At 43.2% G+C, this 22,474-nt stretch overlaps 1 protein-coding gene across 8 annotated transcripts; it reads left to right on the top strand.

Moving 5' to 3' along the window:
* The first annotated feature begins 3,863 nt into the window (after positions 1–3,863).
* On the top strand, positions 3,864–22,474 carry LOC111960719 (vascular endothelial zinc finger 1). 8 transcript variants are annotated; one of them, XM_070439005.1, is made up of 9 exons: positions 3,864–3,973; positions 6,648–6,707; positions 13,053–13,858; positions 14,800–14,895; positions 15,982–16,051; positions 16,455–16,620; positions 17,934–17,978; positions 18,389–18,457; positions 18,653–22,474. In XM_070439005.1, the coding sequence occupies exons 1-9, from the start codon at positions 3,941–3,943 to the stop codon at positions 18,973–18,975; spliced, it is 1,668 nt and encodes a 555-aa protein (XP_070295106.1). In that variant the 5' UTR covers positions 3,864–3,940; the 3' UTR covers positions 18,976–22,474. The 8 variants fall into 8 exon arrangements, with proteins under 8 accessions (XP_070295106.1, XP_023838668.1, XP_070295112.1 ...); XM_023982900.2 differs by lacking the exon at positions 14,800–14,895; XM_070439011.1 differs by lacking the exon at positions 18,389–18,457.

The raw sequence follows: 22,474 nt of genomic DNA, 5'->3' as shown, positions 1-22,474 counted from the left end.
TAAATTATTTATTTTCTCATCAATCTACACACAATACCCATAATGACAAAGCCAGAACAGGTTTTTAGAATTTTTTACAAATGTATTAAAAATTTAAAACAGAAATAGTATTCAGACCCTTTGCTATGAGAATCGAAATTGATCTCAGGTGCATCCTGTTTCCATTGATCATCCTGAGATGTTTCTACAACTTGATTGGAGTCCACCTGTGGTAAATTCAATTGATTGGACATTATTTGGAAAGGCACGCACTTGTCTATATAAGGTCCAACTGTTGACAGTGCATGTCAGAGCAAAAGCCAAGCCATGAGGTCGAAGGAATTGTCCGTAGAGCTCCAAGACAGGATTGTGTTCAGGCACAGACCTGGGGAAGGGTACCAAAACATTTCTGCAGCATTGAAGGTCCCCAAGAACACAGTGGCCATCATTCTCAAATGGAAGAAGTTTGGAACCACCAAGACTCTTCCTAGAGTTGGCCACCCGGCCAAACTGAGCAAATGGGGAAGAAGGGCCTTGGTCAGGGAGGTGACAAAGAACCCGATGGTCACTTCGACAGAGCTCCAGAGTTCCCCTGTGGAGATAGGAGAACCTTCCAGAAGGACAACCATCTCTGCAGCACTCCACCAATCAGGCCTTTATGGTAATGGCCAGACAGAAGCCACTCCTCATTAAAAGGCACATGAAAGCCCGCTTGGAGTTTGCCAAAAGGCACCTAAAGACTCTCAGACCATGGGAAACAAGATTCTCCGGTCTGACGAAACCAAGATTGAACTCTTTGGCCTGAATGCCTAGCGTCACGTCTGGAGGAACCCTGGCACCATCCCCACGGTGAAGCATGGTGGTGGCAGCATCATAGTGTGGAGATGTTTTTATTTATTTTTACCTTTATTTAACCAGTTAAAACCAATTGAGGTTAAAAACCTCTTTTGCGAAGGCGACCTGGCAAGAAGGCAAAACAACAGAGAAATAGCAGTGTGTCCATAAAATATTACAGAAAAATACAAATTACACACAAAAGACAAAGTGTCACAAGTTACAGGTACAATTGAAGATTAGAAACAATTGCGGTTATCACAAACAGTGTTGTCAATCAGAGTCTTAAAAACAGGCAAGGACACTAACTCCCCTAACTTTAAAATCTTTTGAAGCATGTTCGAGGATGAAGGGGCATTATGGGAAAAAGATTGTTTCCCCATCTCAGTTCTATCCTTAGGAACAGACAAGGACATCAGCGACTGTGAACGAAGACTGAATTGACTGACTGATCTGGTCAGTAAAGAACAGAGATACAAAGGGAGGGACTGGGAGACTAGTCAGGATCGAGAGAATGATGATTGGAGAGATCAGAGAGATCCTTGATGAAAACCTGCTCCAGAATGCTCAGGACCTCAGACTGGGGCGAAGGTTCACCTTCCAACAGTACAACCACCCTTAGCACACAGCCAAGACAACGCAGGAGTGACTTTGGGACAAGTCCCTGAATGTCCTTGAATGGGCCAGCCAGAGCCCGGACTTGAATCCGATCGAACATCTCTGGAGAGACCTAAAAACAGCTGTGCAGCAACGCTCCCCTTTCAACCTGACAGAGCTTGAGAGGATCTGCAGAGAAGAATGGGAGAAACTCCCCAAATACAGGTGTACCAAGCTTGTAGCGTCATACCCAAGAAGACTTATTAAGGCTGTAATTGCTGCCAAAGGTGCTTCAACAAAGTACTGAGTAAAAGGTCTGAATACTTATGTAAATGTGATATTTTAAATTTYCTAACATTTCTTAAAACCTGATTTTGCTTTGTCATTTTGGGGTATTGTGTATAGATTGAAAATAACAATTTAATCAATTGTAGAATAAGGCTGTAACGTAACAAAATGTGAAAAAAGTCATTGGGCCTGAATTCTTTCCGAATGCACTGTATGTAAACACACTACAGGGCAGCCAGTGCTAGTGGGCCAAATATGATCAATAATTGTTGATCTAAATGAGAATATTGAGGAAGCATTTGGCTTTCTGAAAAACACCAATCTAAGCATTGTCATGCCTAGAGGTGTAGATCATTGATAATTAATAAACCCTTTATAGGACCTATATACTGTAGATGCTTCAGAAATAATTTATAAGCAAATGTCACGCAAGATAAAGTGTTGCACTATTGACTAGACAGCACATGTGCCGACTGTAATGTTATGATCATGTACCACTTCAGTTTAAGTATGTATAGATCAGTTTAAGTATGTATAGTATACTATGGGTGATGGATTTCTTTGAAGGGCCAATACAGCTGTTTTTATCTCAATATCAAACCCTTTCTGGGTAAGAAATAAGTACCTTACTGTGATTGTTTTAAATGAAAATGGTCAATAAGAAATTAAAATAGCTTCTTAGCAAAAAGCAAATGCTCAAGCAAAGATTTTGCTAGGACTGTCTGGGAGTAGTCTGAGTGGGGAGGGGTAAATTAGCTGTTGTTGGCAGAGGTTTGGAACTATCTTTGTTATTGGTCTATTAACTAATTAAGTGCCGGGTGATGTCACCATGCAGGCCAAAACTCTATCCCAACAAAACAGGCTGAAATTTCAGACGGTCTTTTCAGCCAGCTCTTACACTAAAAGGGCATTATCATAATTTCACAACCACATTTATTTGTACCTTTATTTAACTAGGTAAGTCAGTTTAAGAACAAATTATTATTTTCAATGATGGCCTAGGAACAGTGGATTAACTGTTTTTTTCCTTGACAGCTTGGGGATTTGATGTTGCAACCTTTCGGTTACTAGTCCAATAGTCTAACCACTAGGCTACCTGCCTCCCCAGACATAGTCTGGACATGTATATATAAAACATAGGCAAATCATGTTTTTGACTGCACTGGGCCTTTAATCATTTAAACTTCTCAATTGTATGTGCACAAATTTGATTGTGTCTGACTTGCAATATTTGAGTTGGATGGCCAAGCCCTGGGCTGCATAACCAAATAATTGATTTGAATGGGTGTCAATCACTGTGTGTGGAAATCTGTTTGGGTTTTCTGTGAACTATTGAGTGTGTGCATTGATTTCTAATCGTATATTCAGTGGGAAGTGATACATTTACCTTTTACGACATTCCTGTTTAGGGTTGGAATCTTCCCAATTCTCTTTTTTTCCCGAGAGCAACATATGGCAGTAACCAAATGCAATCTGGGAAAGAAATCTAAGTTTTATTGTTTCACTGATTTAATTTGAAGTGACTGCTGTGGTTAAGTGATTATTATATACGTCTATGTAAGTGATTCATCATTACAATATTACAGTTCATAGAGCAAGGCCATGGTGGTTATCAGATAATGGACGATGAAGGTAGGTTCTGAGCATTAATTAATGTTATGCATATGTTGCATCCTAATTGTGTTATGCAAGCATTTGTGTCTGGAGGTCAATATTTTGCAATCCAAGCAAATCTTGAAAGGATTTCTTAAAATTTTATTTGAAGGGGTTGACAAATAGTAGCTAAACTGTATAGAATCAACATGTTGCTTTTCCCCTAGTGTTTGTGTTGTAACATAATGTAATGATAAATACAGGCACAATCAGTAACCATATTTGACGATGGCATATTGAAAATGTACTTTTATGCCATCTCTGGAAGGCGCTCTAATGGACTAGTTAAGCACGACAAATGGGGGAACACGTTCCATGTCGAACATATTTTATTGTTGATTGACGCGCCACATCATATACCATTCAATCGTTTCCCAATACATACGTATTAGAAACACATTTGACAGCCACAATATTTTTAATACAAGCCAATTTACAATATGTTAATTTCTGAGAAATCTCTAACGTCCCATAAACGTCCACTAGAAATGGTTCAGCCCGGAGGGTTACAGGAAGTTGTAGCAGCTGCCATGTTTAGCTGCTTTGTTGTAGATTCCGTCTAGGTTTCCTGCAGATTTTAAGTGTTGCAATGGAACCGAGCTGGAGTACATTTTTATTCCAGGTAAGTGTCATCAGAGTGGTAAATTTGATTAACTACATCTAAATGTTACTAGATGTCTAATGCACCGTTGCTAATGGTGATTTTAAACGTGGATTTCTAGTAAAACTATTCAAGCAAAACAATGGTAGCGTTAGCTAGTTAGCTAATATTGGCTAGCCTATGAGCAATCCGCTGAAAGAGCTAACGTTAGCTCGCTAGCTCACTACATCAATCCCAGACTTCCAGCTGTGAGGTATATGGATGACGCTCGAGAGAGAGAGAGAGCGAGAGAGAGAGAGAGGGGAGGGGGGCGATCTGGGTGCCCCCCCAGTTTTTGTAGATTGTTGGTGTTAATACATACTTTAATCAAAATCCGCTAATGCATGTTTATTATAAATACCGGATAAATTGGAATGGGCCCCATTTAGCTAAATAGAAAAACTAAGCAAGCTAGCAAGTGATCATGGCCGCGCGTTGGTTAGTTAGGATGCTAGCCAGCTAGTTGTAGTTAGCCTCAAAGAACGAGAACAATCCACCTCCAGCGGCGAGCCAAGCTAGCTAGCGAGTAAATGTGGCATGAAAACATTTTTTTTTTTTTTTTTGCAGTCAGTGATTTTGTTTACACATTTTGATAGGATTTGAATGATGTTCTGCTTTCAGCAAATCGCACTCGTATACATGCTGGGCACGAGGAGGGAATACCCCGCACTTCCGATTCTAAAATTTCCCCCCTTTTCCTCGTCCCAAAATATGTAACCGCGGGTTGGAGAAAGAATTCAAACTATGCAGTAATCTGCAGCCAAGATGCTAGCTAATTCTTGCACTACTGATCATTTGTAACCCCTCTGCCCTATGTCTGAGATTTCTATTAGGCAGCTTGCGGAGGATATTCGTGTCCTTAGTTGTCTGCCTTTGGTGCGATTTAAATTGCAAATCCAGGAATAGGGATGGTATTTGCCATTTACCATTTTATTAAGTACCTATATCCATCCAATCTATACATATTCAGAATTCCTGGACATGGTTACAGCATTTTTAGCAATGCACAACTTGCACCTTAATCAGTTGCAAAAATGCTTTTCCTACCCTCTGGCACTAGGTGAAAAGTTGTCCATGTAAAAACCTATCCTCTTGTTGCACTATGTTCATGCAGAGGAGTTGTAGTATTTACTAATGTGTGCTTGTAACAAGACATTAAACATCTGATTTAAAAACTTGTACACATATTTTGCCGATGTTATTGCAGGTGCAGCGAAATGCTTGTGTTTCTAGCTCCAACAGTACCTAACAATATACACAAATACCCCTGAATTAAGAAATATCAGGAGGAGTTATGTCAGTGTGGAATATATGTATATGATGGACAGTATATGAGTAGAAAATGTGTACAGCAATAGTTATATAGGAGGAGCRCTGACTAGAATACAGTAGATTATTTTTATTTAACTAGGCAAGTCAGTTAAGAACAAATTCTTATTTACAGTGATGGCCTATTCAGGGGCAGAAGGACAGATCGTTACCTTGTAGATTCGATCCAGCAACCTTTTGGTTACTGGCCCAACGCTCTAACCACTAGGCTACCTGCCGCTAATATACATATGAAGTGGGTAAAACAGCATGTAAACATTTATTAAAGTCACCCGTGTTCAATGACTATACATAGGGTAGCAGTCCCCACAAAAATAAAGTGCCTTTGGAGGAAGAAAACATGAAAGCAGTCAACTTGCCAGATACACTAAATTCATTGATTTTATACATTACATAACCATTGGGAATTAAACCACCAACAGTCACGTGTGTTAGCTAGATCTTGAAAATGGTTCTCTTTCCATCACACCTGGGGGGAATTGCATTTTAAGAATCCAGAATATGTATGCCTAGACATTTGAAACATCCTCTTTTATGTTTATTTTCCTGGAATGTGGATCATTAGCTTAAGGGGAACATGCTATTTCTCCTAGTGGACATGTATGTAACTTTTACTGTCCAATATATCTGGCAACCTAAGATGCATTACAAAATGCAGTGTCAGTTAAATTATTAGATGAATTGGACCTTTTTGAAGACCCTTATTCACAACATCTCAAAAGGCCTACTGCGTAGTGTCCCAATCCCAGGTCAAATGTGAACACCAGTGTTGAAAATGTATGTCCTCAAACCACTTGCCAGTTGTTTTTTTTCTTCCCTACTCCGCCTAATCATATTGTAGCCGTAGTGGTAGGCCTAGTTCTGTTCCCTCAGCGCTGGAGAGGTGCAGCTGCTGCCAGTTAATTGGCGTGAGCCGAGGACCCTTGATAATGGTTTTATTTTGTTGCTAACAAGGTACAAATACCTGAAGCTGGTGTGATGGAGCAGTGGAGGAAAATGGAAACTAAGTAGTTGTTATTTGGAGGCTCCATTTGATTCGCTGGATTGGATAAAGCATCTAATGAGGCTGTGCGTCACTTGTTACTGTTCTGTAAGCGTCGGAAGTTATGCTCGGGGGGGGGGGGGTTGTCAAGCTATGCAGTTCTCAATAATAGTGTTCTCGTAATCCTCCTGAATCAGATGAAGATGACTCATTTCTTTTCTCACTATTTTAGGACAAACCTACATTTTAGGATTCCCCTAAGACAATACGTAATAGGGTTTTGTTTTACTGTTAATGTTAACATTTTATTAACAAGCCCAGTATTTTCCTTTTCTTTTGTATTAGTCTTCTGTAGGTCCCATGGTTCCAGGGAATCCACGTAGGGACTACTACACAGGGATCAGAGTAAGTTCATGTCCTCCACAGTAAAATCCCTGTAACCTGTGAACATTTTTTTTTCTGCACATGACACGACCCCAACCAAGCCCTCAAAACATAGGTAGAACAAAGTATGTAGTCAAGGTCTTAGTCCTGGTTTCAGGGTTAACACTCAGATCTTGTTGCTTCCCTCATGCAGGTTGGTGCCTGAGTATGTTTATCAAGTTTTGTGAGAACACAAGCATTACCAATATATTTGAACTGTTTCTGGGATCATAAAATAAATTAGGCACTTCTTGTCTGAGCAAATGGCAAGCTGTGTTCTTGGGGGCCTTGTCTGATATCTAAACAGATTAGCATTGTGGTCAATGAGATACTTCTCCATCATTGTAAAGCCCCGCCCCACATCTCTGACTGAATTAACAGAACAGGCTGCTTTTATGTTTTTTTGTTTTGTTTTCCACGCCCCCACTCCGTTTCAACACTATTTATCTGGGAATGACCTCAGCCTTCAGAGCGGATTTGTATCAAAATCATCAGAGCAGCGTGAAGGCACAGCGGGCTTCAGCTCCCTATGCGTCTGAGTCTGAGAGCCTTGCTGTCTCAGACACACACACACAGCTAGAAGAAATGCTAATGGTGGTAAGAATTCCAGTCTGGATCCAACTACAGTGCAGACGGAGGATAAAAAGGGGACTCGACACCCTGTGACTTCACCCTCTTTTTCCCCCATTCCCCAAAGCACGCCAGCTGAACAGAATCCCCAAATCAGGCAGGACTGGTGTCACAAAGGCCCCCCTGAGGGTCGTAAGTGCATCACTGCTTGGATTTGTGTCCTCTACGGCTCCACAAAAGAGCATAAAGAAAAAGGAACACAATTTGGGATTTTTCCCGACTCCCCCAGCTCAGACCCCATCCCTTGCCTGCCTGGCTGACCGTATTGGGATGCTTGGCTGAACCTGAAAGCCCAGGGGTCAGCTCTTTAACCCTGCCCTATGGTGATTACGGAAAATAACAAGGTCGTTTCAATCGTGGTGTCTTTGGTTTGCCCGTTGTAAGGTTGCTGGGTACAATGTAAAACTCTATTCACGCACCAACCAAAAATATTCATAAACCCCCCGCCCCCCCACCCATTCTTTGGGGGCTGCCGTGACCAATTGGACAATGCCAGCAGCTGCAGATGTCCTCTGTACACTGCTCTATTAGCTACCAGTGTTGGGTAATTGTTTTGCTATCTTGTCAGTTTTCATTACACTGCTACATGTTTTTCAACCACTGCAAAACAAGACAATCAGCAACATTTTGGGTAGTGTATGATTATTAGTTGGTGATTATTGAAACATTTCCTGATTTAGTGTTTAAAGGAAATATTTAAATGTTGTAATGTTTTATTTACGTATGGTTGATGGTTGTAGTAGGTTATATAAGCCAGTGGGATGAATGTGATTCGGGGGTGTGTAATTAGTTTGAGAGTTTGACGCCTCAACCAGCCTGCACCCACAGCACCACATAAAGGTGGTGTGAAATTGCTCCAAAAGGGATATTTATAGCAGATGTAACATGCTGCTTATACAACACGTACTGAGACACAACACAAGTTTCATTTCAAATAATTAGCATTAGTAGGTTCTGTTATCGCCATTCAAAGTGGCACTGAATAGTAAAGGGTCTGCTCGTCATTGCAGATGGATACCGTGTTCAGGGGGCATGACATTGGAGGAAATGTTGAAGTAGATGAGAAACTACCTGAACTTGTCCAATTGGTCAAAGCAACCATTCTGGACAGTATTTACACCCCCCAAATCAAATAAATGATGGCGCCAGAGGGGAGTTCTGCTSTTTTATGGGCTCTTAACCAACCATGCTATTTATAAAAATAAAAAAAAGGTAACTTATTTTGTACATAATGTTGCTGCTACTCTGTCTTAAGACCAAAAAGAGCTTTTGGAAATCAGAACAGCTATTACTCACCTTAAACTTGACTAAGAATTTCTCTTCAATGAGTCGGACAAGAGGGATTTACTCCAGACACCCGAACAGGCCCTCGTCCCCATCATTCGCAGGAGAAAGACTGATAAGGTATTGCGGAAAGAGATCAGGCTGCCTTGTAAGAATCCGCCGACGAGTGGCTAGTCTGCCCTTGCTATCCGTACTGTTGGCCAACGTACAATCGCTGGATAATAAATTGGATGAACTAAAAGCATGTATATCCCACCAACGGGACATTAACTGTAATATCTTATGTTTCACTTAGTCGTGGCTGAACGACATGAATACAACAGCTGATGCACGATATCTAAGGAAGTCTCGAGCATTTGCTCGCCTGAGGTAGAGTATCTCATAATAAACTGTAGACCACACTATCTACCGAGAGAGTTTTCATCTATATTCTTCGTAGCTGTCTACAAACCACCACAGACCGATGCTGGCACTAAGACCACATTCAATGAGCTGTATTCCGCCATAAGCAAACAGGAAAACCCTCATCCATTGGTGGTGCTCCTAGTGGCTGGGGACTTTAATGCAGGGGAACTTAAATCAGTTTTATCTCATTTCAGCACGTTAAATGTGCAACCAGAGGGAAAGAACTCTAGACCACCTTTACTCCACACACAGAGATGAGTACAAAGCTTTCCCTCGCCCTCCATTTGGCAAATCTGACCATAATTATATCCTCCTGACTCCTGCTTACAAGCAAAAATTAAAGCAGAAAGCACCAGTGACTTGGTCAATAAAAAAGTGGTCAGATGAAGCAGATGCTAAGCTACAGGACTGTTTTGCTAGCACAGACTGCAATATGTTCCAGGATTCTTCTGATGGTATTGAGGAGTACACCACATCAGTCACTGGCTTCATCAGTAAGTGCATCGATGACGTCGTCCCCACAGTGACTGTACGTACATACCCCAACCAGAAGCCATGGATGACAGGCGACATCCACACTGAGCTAAAAGGTAGATCTGCCGCTTTCAAGGAGCAGGACTCTAACCCAGAAGCTTATAAAGAATCCCGCTATGCCCTCCGACGAACCATTAAACGGGCAAAGCATCAATACAGGACTAAGATCTAATCGTACTACACCGGCTCCGACGTTCGTCGGATGTGGCAGGGATTGCAAACTATTACAGACTACAAAGTGAAGCACAGCTGAGAGCTGCCCAGTGACACGAGCCTACCAGATGACCTAAACTACTTCTATGTTTGCTTCAAGGCAAGTAACACTGAAACATGCATGAGAGCATCAGCTGTTCCGGACAACTGTGTGATCACGCTCTCCGTAGCCGATGTGAGCAAGACCTTTAAACAGGTCAACATTCACAAGGCCGCAGGGCCAGACGGATTACCAGGACGTGTACTCCGAGCATGCGCTGACCAACTGGCAAATGTCTTCACTGACATTTTCAACCTCTCCCTGTCTGAGTCTGTAATACCAACATGTTTAAAGCAGACCACCATAGTGTTCTTGGGCACAGGGACTAAGGTAACCTGCCTGAATTACCCGTAGCACTCGGGTCTGTAGCCATGAAGTGCTTTGAAAGGCTGGTCATGGCTCACATCAACACCATTATCCCAGAAACCCTAGACCCACTCCAATTTGCATACCGCCCCAACAGATCCACAGATGATGCAATCTTCATTGCACTCCACACTGCCTTTCCCACCTGGACAAAAGGAATACCAATGTGAGAATACTATTCATTGACTACAGCTCAGCGTTCAATACCATAGTGACCTCCAAGCTCATTACTAAGCTAAATATCTCCCTCAGCAACTGGATCCTGGACTTCCTGATAGGCCTCCCCCAGGTGGTAAGGGTAGGTAACAACACCTCAGCCACTCAGGTCCTGAACACGGGGYCCCCTCAGGGGTGCGTGCTCTGTCCCCTCCTGTACTCCCTGTTCACTCATGACTGCACGGCCCGGCACGACTCCAACACCATCATTAAGTTTTCTGATGACACAAGTGGTAGGCCTGATCACCAACAACGACGAGACGGCTTATAGGGAAGAGGTCAGATGCCAGGACAACAACCTCTCTCAACATGGTCAAGACTAAGGATATCATTGTGGACTACAGGAAAAGGAGGACTGAGCACGCCCCATTCTCATCGACAGGGCTGTAGTGGAGCAGGTTGAGAGCTTCAAGGTCCTTGGTYTCCACATCACCAACAGCCAACATGGTCCAAGCACACCAAGACAGTCGAAGAGGGCATGACAAAACCAAATCCAGCGATTGTAAATTTGCCAATTTTTTTTGCATGGGTCCCCAGATCCTCAAAAGGTTCTACAGCTGCACCATCGAGAGCATTCAGACTGGTGGCATTACTGCCTGGTATGGCAACTGAGGTTGAAGGCCGAACAAGGCCCTACAGAGGGTAGTGCGTACGGCCCAGTACATCACTGGGGCCAAGCTTCCTGCCATCCAGGACCTCTGTACCAGTCGGTGTCAGGAAGGGCCTAAACATTGTCAAAGACTCCAGCCACCCTAGTCCATAGACTGTTCTCTCTGCTACCGCACGGCAAAGGGTACTTGTCTAGGTGTCCAAGCACCTTGTCTAGGTCCAAGAGGCTTCTTAACCGCTTCTACCCCCAAGCCATAAGACTACTGAACAGCTACTCAAATGACCCACAGTGATGCCGAAACATTGGTATTTTACCCAATAAATTCCTGGGAGTGTGTGTGTGTGCGCAACCATTTTTTTGTTAGTCAGCACTACATTATTTAATGTTCTCTGTTAGTCAGCACTACATTATTTAATGTTCTCTGTTAGTCAGCACTACATTATTTAATGTTCTACTGTTCAGTCAGCACTACATTATTTAATGTTCTCTGTTAGTCAGCACTACATTATTTAATGTTCTCTGGGGTGCTCCAGCTAATGCTTTTTATTAGGTATAGTTAGCTAACACACAGGTTGTACCGTGCTAGATGCTGTACCAGTAGAGGAGGAAAAAAGATCAGCTTACATGCAACAGATTTAGATTATTGAGTGGCAGGGAGCTGTGTGTGTGTGTCTAGACAGCCTGTTATGTGTATCTTTGATGGATTCGTTTGAGCAGATCTCGAGTTGAATATTTTGGGTGTGCAATGCTAGATTTAGTCTTCATAGTTTAAAAAAATAAAACTTGATGTGGTGAAAAGGTCAAGAGCGTAAATACAAAGTGAAACAAACCTGTCTTCTATGTATGTAGTTGGTCAGGTGTACTGTATATTGTTCATGTCATTCTGGCACGACATAACTGACTACATCACCCACTGAGCTCATCTCAAGAGTTAAAATCCTCTCCTGTGTCTTATTAGTTATTATGGCACCTTGAACAGCTGCCTCATAACCCTCTTCTCCCCTCCTAACCCTCTTCTCCCCTCCAACCTCTTCTTCCCTCCTAACCCCCTTCTCTCCTCCTAACCCCCTTCTCTCCTCCTAACCCCCTTCTCTCCTCCTAACCCTCTTCTCCCCTCCTAACCCTCTTCTCCCCTCCTAACCCTCTTCTCTCCTCCTAACCCTCTTCTCTCCTCCTAACCCTCTTCTCCCCTCCTAACCCTCTTCTCACACCACATTCATCAGGGCTGCACTTGTGTTTTTTCTGAGAGGCTCAGATGCCCTGGCTGGAAATGGCTCCCTTTCTATTTCTGGTAAATTAATGGATGTCCCTCTTTTTAAAGCCTGTCCTTCCTCTTAGAACGCAGCATTCATGCTGACAGGGCTGGGGTTGTAGGGGGGCTCCCGAGTGGCGCAGCTGTCTAAGGCACTGCATCTCAGTGCTAGAGGCGTCACTACAGACACCCTGGTTCGATTCCAGGCTGTATCATACCTGGCCGTGATTGGGAGTCCCATAGGGCGGTGCACAATTGGCCCAGCGTTGTCGGGGGTTTGGCCGGTGTAGGAAGTCAATTGTAAATAAGAATTTGTTTTTAACTGACTTGCCTAGTTAAATGAATAATGGCATAAATTGAGCAACCTCTTTTTGAGCCTCAAACCTCAACGTCACCCACAAGGCTACCCTTAGATATCACCAGAAAAGCTTTTGAGTAGTATAGCTTCGTTCATGAAATTCATCAACAACATCTGTAAATGGAAGCTGACAACCAAATTGACTCTTCAAATAAGAAAAGTGAATCAAATTGTCATACTCTGCTCAATTCTTTGAAAAATGAGAAGTTTTGTTTTACTGTCATCCTTATCTTGGAAACAGCGGTAGTTCTGCTGACAAGGCAGTCCGTTTCAACTCTCTGGAGCAGTCAGAAACAGGTCTCTCTCACTTTCTCTCTTTGCTACATGCAGCTGTAGTAGCTTTGAGGGTGTGACTGACTGACACTGTAGACGGTGTACTGATGTGCTTCTGCATGGCTGTCTTTGTGTTGTCCTTCCAGCAGGCCAATGAAGCCCTGCATCACCAGCACCAGGTGGCCCAGAACAGCTTGCTGCCTCTCCTCCAGTCAGGAGGACCAGAACCTGTGGACCAGAAACCTGTGATGCCCATCCTCTTGGACCAGAAGCCCCCGGTCAGCGTCGCAGAGCTCCTCAAGGACAATGTGGCCAGTGGGACGGGGGGAGGCGGAGGAGGAGGCGGTGGTCCCGTTGTTGTGGTGAAGAAAGAGCCCAAGTCCAAAACACCTTTCATCTGCGGCTACTGCAACAAGGCCTTCCGGGACAGTTACCATCTCAGACGGCACGAGTCCTGCCATACGGGCGTCAAGATGGTGTCTCGTCCCAAGAAGACACAGACGGCGCCCACCATGGTGCCCATGATCTCCACAGTGCCGCAGCGCGAGAACAGCGGCGGGCAGCCCTCTTACATATCCACCATCGCTGGCATCCTCACCACGGCCACAACCTCAGCCTCCACGGGCTCCAGCATCATGTCTCCCACCATGGTGCCCCAGCAGCACCAGCATCAACAGCAGCACCACCATCATCATCAGCAGCAGAGCCAGCCCAAGAAGCCTGCCAAGCCAGTGAAGAAGAACCACGGCTGTGAGATGTGTGGCAAGGCKTTCCGTGACGTCTACCACCTGAACCGTCACAAGCTGTCCCACTCAGACGAGAAGCCCTTTGAGTGCCCCATCTGCCAGCAGCGCTTCAAGAGAAAGGACCGCATGACCTACCACGTGCGCTCACACGACGGGGGCGTTCACAAACCTTACATCTGCTCTGTCTGTGGGAAGGGCTTCTCCAGGTGCGTGGCGCAGTTCAACTTACTCAAGTTTCCCTTTAGTCCACTTAAAAAATGTTTATTGTCCATAGTACATGTTGAACTGTAATTGTTAATAATGCATTCTGAGAAAGAGTTTGTGTAAGGTTCTTTGGAATTTCACATATTTCTTACCGTTATCTTTTTTTCACTGCTTCCATTTTAATGGGCCCCAAATATATTTTCTGATTGTGGGGAAAAAGCAAGAGGGCCATATTAGAACTTTTCAAATGTCGTCTTAATTCAGAATCGGATACTTTTATGTAGAAGAAGCCTAACTGACAGGCATAAAGAACTACAAGAGGGCAGATAGTATCCAACAGGTGCAGCCTCATAAAACAATGTCAAATGTAGCCCTAGATTAATATGAGGATGATACAAGTCCATGGCGGGCTTGGTTGGGTAAAAACATTCCACTTGAAATTGATATTCAGTGGTCAGTAGCCTCATAATTTAAAGGTGTGATGAATTTTGGAAATCCTCATGTGTTGGAATGTAATCGAATTGGACTGGTTAATCAGTCTCAATCGATAGGAATTTAGGAACATTGCTTTGCATACTAGTATGTTTCCACAATGATGCTTTAATGCACATAGCCAAAAGGTGTTATGTACAATTTCCACTTTGAATGAAATTCCTCAATCAAAGAACAAGGTGGAGTATAATTTGAATGCCTAAAATCACATACCAGAATGCCTATTTATATGGTAACCCTATGAGACAATGTCCTTAATTGTTGTTCTGGACCACATCTTGTTTGTGTGTAGCTTTTATGAAGCTTGGCCATGATTACCGATGCCCCACGCAGCTTCTGTTCAGACCATAGTACTGGCTCATGACATGCAAGCAGTGCCCCACCATGTATATAAACAGTATCTGGACCTTTGCGTGCGTCACATAGTAGTCCCTCGTGTCCCCCCTCTCAGGGATATCGGCAGGGGACAGGGAGAATGCTGCAGGGGCCAGACAGCACCAGAAGAGATGGGTCTCCAGTGTCACTCCTGCAGCTCCCAAGGCCAATGGTAGTGTTCTGACTCACTGACTGGTCTGATTTCTAATCATTGATTTAGCTCCTCCCCTTTTGTTCTTTCCAATATTGGAGAGTATTTTGTTATTTCCCCCCCAACCTAACCCTTTCAGACATCATTAAGTTGTCAGTGAACGGTGAAGTTCTTGAGCTAAATTATTAGCAACTAGCGAAGTGAAGGATATTGTATCATAACCATAGTGACTTGGCGCAAAGTAACACATTTTACTCTTATGCGGCTAGAGGTGCATGTTCATTTTCATGCTTGGCAGTCCTGAAAGAGGCTATTCCCCTCTTCTTTAACGAAGGAGTGTTGTGTGGGAGGGGAGATATGAGCTTTTCAGCTCCACTGCACTCCCGAGGAGATGGGATTGGACTCCTGTTCGCCATCACGAAAAGCCTGCTAGTGTGAACCACCTCCTTAGAGACATTTTCAAGCCACACTCTCCTCCTTTGTTGGAGGGGAATTCTCTGGCTGCGTTTGTCCAATAGCTACATTTCACTAGTGCGGCTTAGTGAGGGCAGAGGAGGGGAACTGAGCGACAGATGGACGGCTGTGGTTGCCAGATAATTGTCTTCTCCAGGGTATACTGTAGAACAGATGATTTTTTGTTGTTGTTGTGATGTTGTAGAATAGAGTTCTAGTTCGATTTTGAAAAGTTCTAGTTGGATTTTGGTGTGGCTCAACCGAATAACTCTGGTCTTGTTGTTGCAAGAACATAAATGATTACTTTGGGGGAAGGAATGCATTTTGGAGGGGTGTAGTAGTGGATTGATGCTCTAATAGCTTGTGTCCCATGGGTCAGATATGGATGCCATGAGACTAACATTAATTTAATAAATAAAACATCTACAGTAAATTTAACATAATTGAACTATTATGGTATAACTGTGGGTTCACAGAGAATTTGTAATTTGCCTGCAATCTTTGTTGGCCCATTTTGTTAATTGAATCACGTGTCAACACAGTAGCCCCAGCTACTGTCAGTGTATGGCGTTATTGATTAAACTGTACCGGTGTTTTAGCTATTATACCAGGTTTTAAAATGCATGTGTTCTTCTGTGTCCTCTCCTCCTGCAGGCCTGACCATCTAAGCTGTCATGTGAAGCATGTTCATTCCTCAGAGAGACCCTTCAAATGCCAAGTAACGGTAAGGAGCCAGGCATCCTCCTCCGGGATGCCACCTTCCCTGTTTATGGTCACTTTCCTGTTCCGCACATTCACTCCTGGTTTGTTGGATTAAGGATGAGATTATTACGCTAACTCCCAATTGTAAAATATGTCATCTCTCCTGAGTCTTCAAGTTGCAGACATGTCTGCAGTGTACACACACACAAACTAATTGAGTGAATTTTAACATTTTTGTTTATTTATTTAACTAGGTAAGTCAGTTAAGAACAAATTCTTATTTACAATGACCGCCAAACCCGGACCATGCTGGGCCAATTGTGCGCCACCTTGTGGGACTCCCAATCACGGCCGGTTGTGATACAATCTGTATCAGGCTGTATCTCATCTGATATCCCCGTCATTGTCCCTGTATACCACCCCAGGCCTGCACCTCTGCTTTCGCCACCAAAGACCGCCTGCGCTCCCACATGATCCGACATGAGGGCAAGGTGACCTGCAACATCTGTGGCAAGATGCTGAGCGCTGCCTACATTACCAGCCACCTCAAGACCCACGGCCAGGCCAGCTTCAACAACCCCTGTAATAAAGGTACGCCAGGCAGCCTCCCACTCTCCTCCTCCACTCCCTCCATCCTTCCCACTCTCCCCTCAGCCACACCTAGCCTGGGGTGCTCCAGACCTAGGTATTGAATCTTATATTTGTTTTCTTAAAAAATACTTCAGGTACTTATTCTGTCCCTATCTTTATGCTGAAAGCACCCCATGCATTGTCCTTCTGTGGTGTCCTGTACATCATAGGCAGGCACAAAGCACGTTGTCAGGGGTGTATTCATTCTGCCGATTCTGTTGCTAAACATTTCTTAAATGGAAGCAAATGGAATGAAACGAAGGGGGACCTACCTGAATTTGTCCAGTAGATACTCTTGTTTTGATACGAGAGTTTCTTCAGAATCATGAAATGGAGTGGAGAGTGACCCATGTCTGTATGTATTTTATTCCAATATATTTGGGTCAGGATAAAGAATGATTAGGAATAGGCCAACTTTATATTAGCCATTTTCATGGACATTCATATCCTTCAGTGCAGCACCACAACAAATTGACTTTGAGATTCAAATGTACTGCACAACAGTCCACAACTGACAAGGACTGTGTTACCACTCATTCAGGGATTCATATCATAATGTCAGTTTGCTGGGGCCAACCCACAGCCCTGTCTGGTTTACCAGTTGTTTACATGTGTGGTGGGGATGACAAGTATCTCTGCTGAAAGAAATGGATAGCATGTAGCAAGAAATCTGGTAGGAGACGGTCTAAATTTAAAGGGCTTTGGACGTTCAATTCATTTGACGCTCATAGCAAACTAGTGCAGCAATACAAGTCATTCAAATGCGATATGCGAGTCGACCAAAGAAAACACTTAATATCCTCTTAAGTGTTGATGGGTCTGTATGCTGTTTTCAGACTCTGTGGGTATCTTGTTTGTCAGCTGTTGAAATGGAGGTTTATGACATCTGCTCTCTTGTTGGTTTGTCAAACCTGCACTGACTTATGGGTGTTGAAGTCCAGTTTGGAAGAATAAGATCACTCTGATTAATTTTTCATAGGATTGATCACTTTAAAATGGCACGGGCAAAATCTATTGTTCAGCAGACCCTAATCATTTTACCCAATAAAATGGATATGCATACATTATACAACTATCTATTTCTGTCCTCACCAGCTACGACGTGCATTAAACATTTTAGTACTTGGTAGAAGGCCAAATGATTGGCCCTTCGTGTATCTAACCCAATGACCTGTGTCCCCCTATGCCCTTCTGGCACGCAGAACCAAGTGATGCCCTGTCCCAATCAGTCCTGTCAATCAATGTAACCCCTATCTGTCTGTATCTCTGAATAGGGCTAAGTGACTGGCAGTGGAACCACCACTCAGGGCTACGAAAAGGTAATCTAGTAGCTAAAGCCGAAACCCATCCCGATCCCAACCCCTCCAAATTTGTAGCTGTATACTTACTTATGCATTGAAGTGGCCCATTTTCCACTACAGATCTGTCTTCTAGCCTAGCGTGTGTAGTTCTAGTTGTTTTACAACCAAGTCGTTGCAGATGCTTGTGTGTTATGGTATCAGGGTTTTATTTCATTAAGCAGGATCAATAAGTTAGCTAGCCAAATTACTTTGATCAACCTTAAATTACAACTCGGAAGGTTTAAGTGGAATATGGGTTGTTTACAGCATTGAGTTAATTATACCATACCATTTCAAGTTGACTATAGTATGAAAAAAAGTGTTTCTGAATATTAGCTGAAAGTTAGCTGGCTAGCACATTGATCCTGCTTTTTGAATTGCCCCCTCAGGTGAGTTGACGGTAGGAGAGATCTTAAATAACTCGTTCCAAGTCCTTATGGACATCTCTCGTTTTCAAGGTAGGTTCATAAGAATCCTACCATTTGTTTTATCATGTCTAATCATTTTAATGTGTGTGTTGACCGTTGCAGTGACTCAAACCTCGGCCCCTCTAACCCTGTGGAGCTTGGGGCTATCCTAAATGGTTTGTAATGAACGATCACCCAGCTCATTCTGTCTTTCTTTCGCTCCTTCCCTCCCTCGTCTTTCCTCAGACTCTAACAACGTGCACAACTCCGGCTCGGTGACGCCCGTCACCAACTCTGCCGCCATCACCTCGGCCATGAACCGTGGCAACGCCAGCAACCCGGTAACCATCGCCGCCCAGATGAACATCACCACCAGCACGGTCAACATCACCTCTCCAATCAACCTGCAGCACCCAGTGACCATCACTGGGCCCATGAATATAGCCCACCCTGTGGCCATCACCTCTGGGATGCCCATGAATATAACCGGGCCGCTTAACATCGCCATGCGGCCCATGGATAGCATGCCTTTTCTCTCCCAGGTCCTGCCTTCCTCCCCTCCCTGGTAGTAACCCCTTCCCTGGCCCCTGGTTAGCATCTCTTTATCAACCCCTCCCACCTCTCTCCTTCTACCCCCAAACCACCACCTCCTCCCTTACTTTAGCAGACCTTCCTCCTTACCAGGAGTACTATAGATGATATTGTAGTAGAGCAGAGGTGTAGTATGGTGGGCTAGCTGGACGCTGTACCCGTCTGTCTGTCTGTCCGTCTGGCTGCAGTGGGAGCAGCTGTGAATGCAGCATGATGAGAGGTGGACTGGCCAGCCCCTGTAGATGCTGGTGCATTTTATTACCTTTTAGCTGCCGGTAGGAGAACAGTCCTGGAAATCATGTGAAGTCTCGGAAGGAGGAATGGAGCTTTGGAATGATGCTCCAAGTGGATGCCTGACGTAAACAAACAACGAGTTATGCCTCGCCTCTTGCGTCAGAASATACCTGCACATTTGGCATTGGAATGAAACTGTAACAAATGTATTGCTGGTATTAATGTTTTTAAATGCTCTCTTACAGAGCAGATAGTTTTTATATTAGTTTTCCTTTTGTTATTATTATTATAGCCTGCTAATCAGTATTTAATAGTTGTATGCTTTGTAAGGAGTTAAGTACAGCAAAGGGGACAAAGGCTACCATTTTGCAGGATGGTGATTTTTCTGGAGAGAAAAATATCAAAGGCTCAACAGTTCAATCTTAGGTCAATGCCTTTGACTGTATAAGGTGAGCTCTCCCAGGTCCTGATGCCATCAATGGAAAATGGTCACATTCTCACTGCTGGTTACTGTAAACCTATACATGGTGTTTGTTAGTTTTGTTTTTGGAATAGTTGTCAGGTGTATTTTTAGATGACTTGATAAAGTAGCCGGAGGACATTACAGTGGTAATGTTACAGGAACACAAGGAGGAAATGTCTCGCACTGAAAGCATATCCCCGAGTTATTGTCCTGAAAACAGCAGTATTATTAAGAATCAAAATGAGTAGTGTTGGCTGTGAGCCTCGTTAATGTAGAGGCTATCAGAGCCACCTAGTGGCGCAGTAGACACTATGCTGAAAAAACAGTCCCAAAGTTCACCTTTTAAAACTTTTTGTGAAAATAGTTATGTTGGGAGAGGTTTTGGTAGGGCCATTTAATCCCCCTCTCTTTTTTAGTTTTTTATTGCAGGTTTAGGATCTTATAAGTATGAACTTCTACTCAGGAACTGTGCTGAGAGTAGCCCAGTCTTTTGATGAGAGTAAAAGGATCAATTTAAGGTCAACACGCAACCTTTGTTGACCTTATACCCATTCTTTGTAAATATTACAACAATTATTTTATTTTGTCTTTGCCTTTCAAAAAATTTAATAAAAGTAGATATCCTTCAACACAGGTCAGGGCTGTAATTACTTTATCAATGTCAATATGACTGTCCATTGGACTACTTTTCCATAGTTTACTTCCCAGGTTAGTTTGAGGTTTTTCTGTCTCCTGAGGTCCTTTTATTATATTACTGTAGAACCAAAACTGCCATCTGGGGCCCACGGTGCCCGGAAAGAGAATGGAAGCAGAGATGAGAGGCTGTGTCAACTACATGTGTTCTAGAATGGTCAAAGATTATGGGTCAGGGGTCACAGGGCTGCTGCCTTCCCCAGCCCAGTGCCTACTGGCGTTGCCTAGGCCTACGTTCAGTACACAGGCCTCTCAACTGYCAGGAACTCTTTGAAACACGTGTAGCCGGCACGGCACCGATGTGAGCCATTGCCCCAAAATCAGGCTGTATGTCAAACTCGTGGACGTTCTTCAGAGACTTCTGCCCTCGTCAGTGGCATCGCCTTCCCTGTGTCTCTGTCTTGGGAAAGMCAAGATGTATGAGGCCTTTGCTAGTATTGCATGCATGCCAACACAGTGCCCCAAGAGAATTACTCTAATCTGGTATGGAGTTGTGGTCTTGTTGGCATTGGATTCCCTTTCCATCGATCTCGCATCGATGTTGCATGTGGACGTCTGAGCTCGTCCAAGTTTGGGTTGAGTAAAAAAAATAGTCATTAGACTTGACAACTTTTTAAAAGAAAACACTAAAAACAGAATAGTTTTGAAGTACGTGTATGTTTGTCATTTGGCCTTCCGCAGTGGCCYTAACTAGTGTGTCTGAACTGCTTTACAACAAGACTATTTCACACCTCTGCTTCCTCTTCTAGATGTGATGGACATAGACTTCGACAACACTAGTGCCCAAAAGCCTGTTTTAGCATGGGCAGCGCCATTGATGACTTTTTGAAGAAGTCAACTGGGTGGGACTTCCTATAGGGTTAAGGAAGGATCAAATTCTATCCAGGTCATCAGGTGGGATCAACCAATGAATTATACTCATGAGGAAACATTCCATAACTGCAGGAGGCAGTAAATCGCCTACCTTGGCTTAATACATGTTCTAACAACACACTCCAGGTGGCAGTATGCACCCTTTTAGTTTGTTTGCCAACTCATAGAAGTAGAAGAAGGTGTACTATTTCAGAATTCAATGGCGCTGCCTCTGCTCTCACAGATGCCATAATGTCTATGGTGATGGACTTGTTTTGTGAAGGAAGCCTTAACTGTTCAGATGGCTAAGAGCTAGACAGCCCCCTCAACCAAATTGATATGTTGTCATTTTTGGGGGCGGGGAGTATGGTTTACATTGAATTATGTGTTTTGTAAGCAACATTCTAAACCGTTATAAACATTTTGAAAACATGTTCTGTAATAATGTTTTTAATAAAGGGCCATTACTCTTATGCACCATCAGTTTCTTTTTAACCAAATGCTTTTAATTTGTTTACGATGACACTACATTTTTTAAGCGCAATGATGGTTTTGGGCTTAACTTTGATTTTTGGAAGAGTTAAGTTGGTCTGATCTTTCTCAATTTTCTTTATGATTTGGAAGTTCTTGGAGCCCTGTGAAGGCTGATGAATGTATATCTTTGTACAAAACCATTTAGTTCAGAGGACATGTTAGTTATGATAGACACATGCAAGGAAAAAAAACAACCTTTTTATAAATCTTTTTGTATTAGAACATTAACAACAGTAATTTTGTATATACGAAGACTAGGCTTTCTAATTAGCATAAAGGTAAACATTCCTACTTTTTTTTATTTTTTTTTATACATATGTGTGTCAAGAATAATTGTAAACATATGCGCAATGTTTTTATGTGCCTTTTATTTGGGTTGTCTAAATAAAAGAACTATAAAACATGATTGTGGACCGTCCATGCTGAGTCTGTGTAGGGAGGACAGAGTTAACATTTGGCTCACCCAACACCTCCTAAAAGGTATCCTTTCTTTCTCTCATCCCCCCCATTCCCACCCCTCAGGTGTCTACACTGCCAGGCTCACAGTTGGCGTGCTATTGGAGTATGGTGTAATGATAAGTGCCTCTGTGACTCTGCGTATTGAGAGGATTTGGGGTGTATTGTGCCAAACCATGCTGTGTGTGGGTGTTTTTTTTTCTTTTCACTCATTTAAATTTTTATCAATTAAACTTGGAAATTTG

Source organism: Salvelinus sp. IW2-2015, linkage group LG4p (assembly GCF_002910315.2).
Source record: "Salvelinus sp. IW2-2015 linkage group LG4p, ASM291031v2, whole genome shotgun sequence".
NCBI lineage: Eukaryota > Metazoa > Chordata > Actinopteri > Salmoniformes > Salmonidae > Salvelinus > Salvelinus sp. IW2-2015.
This window is presented reverse-complemented; position numbering and strand designations above follow the sequence as displayed.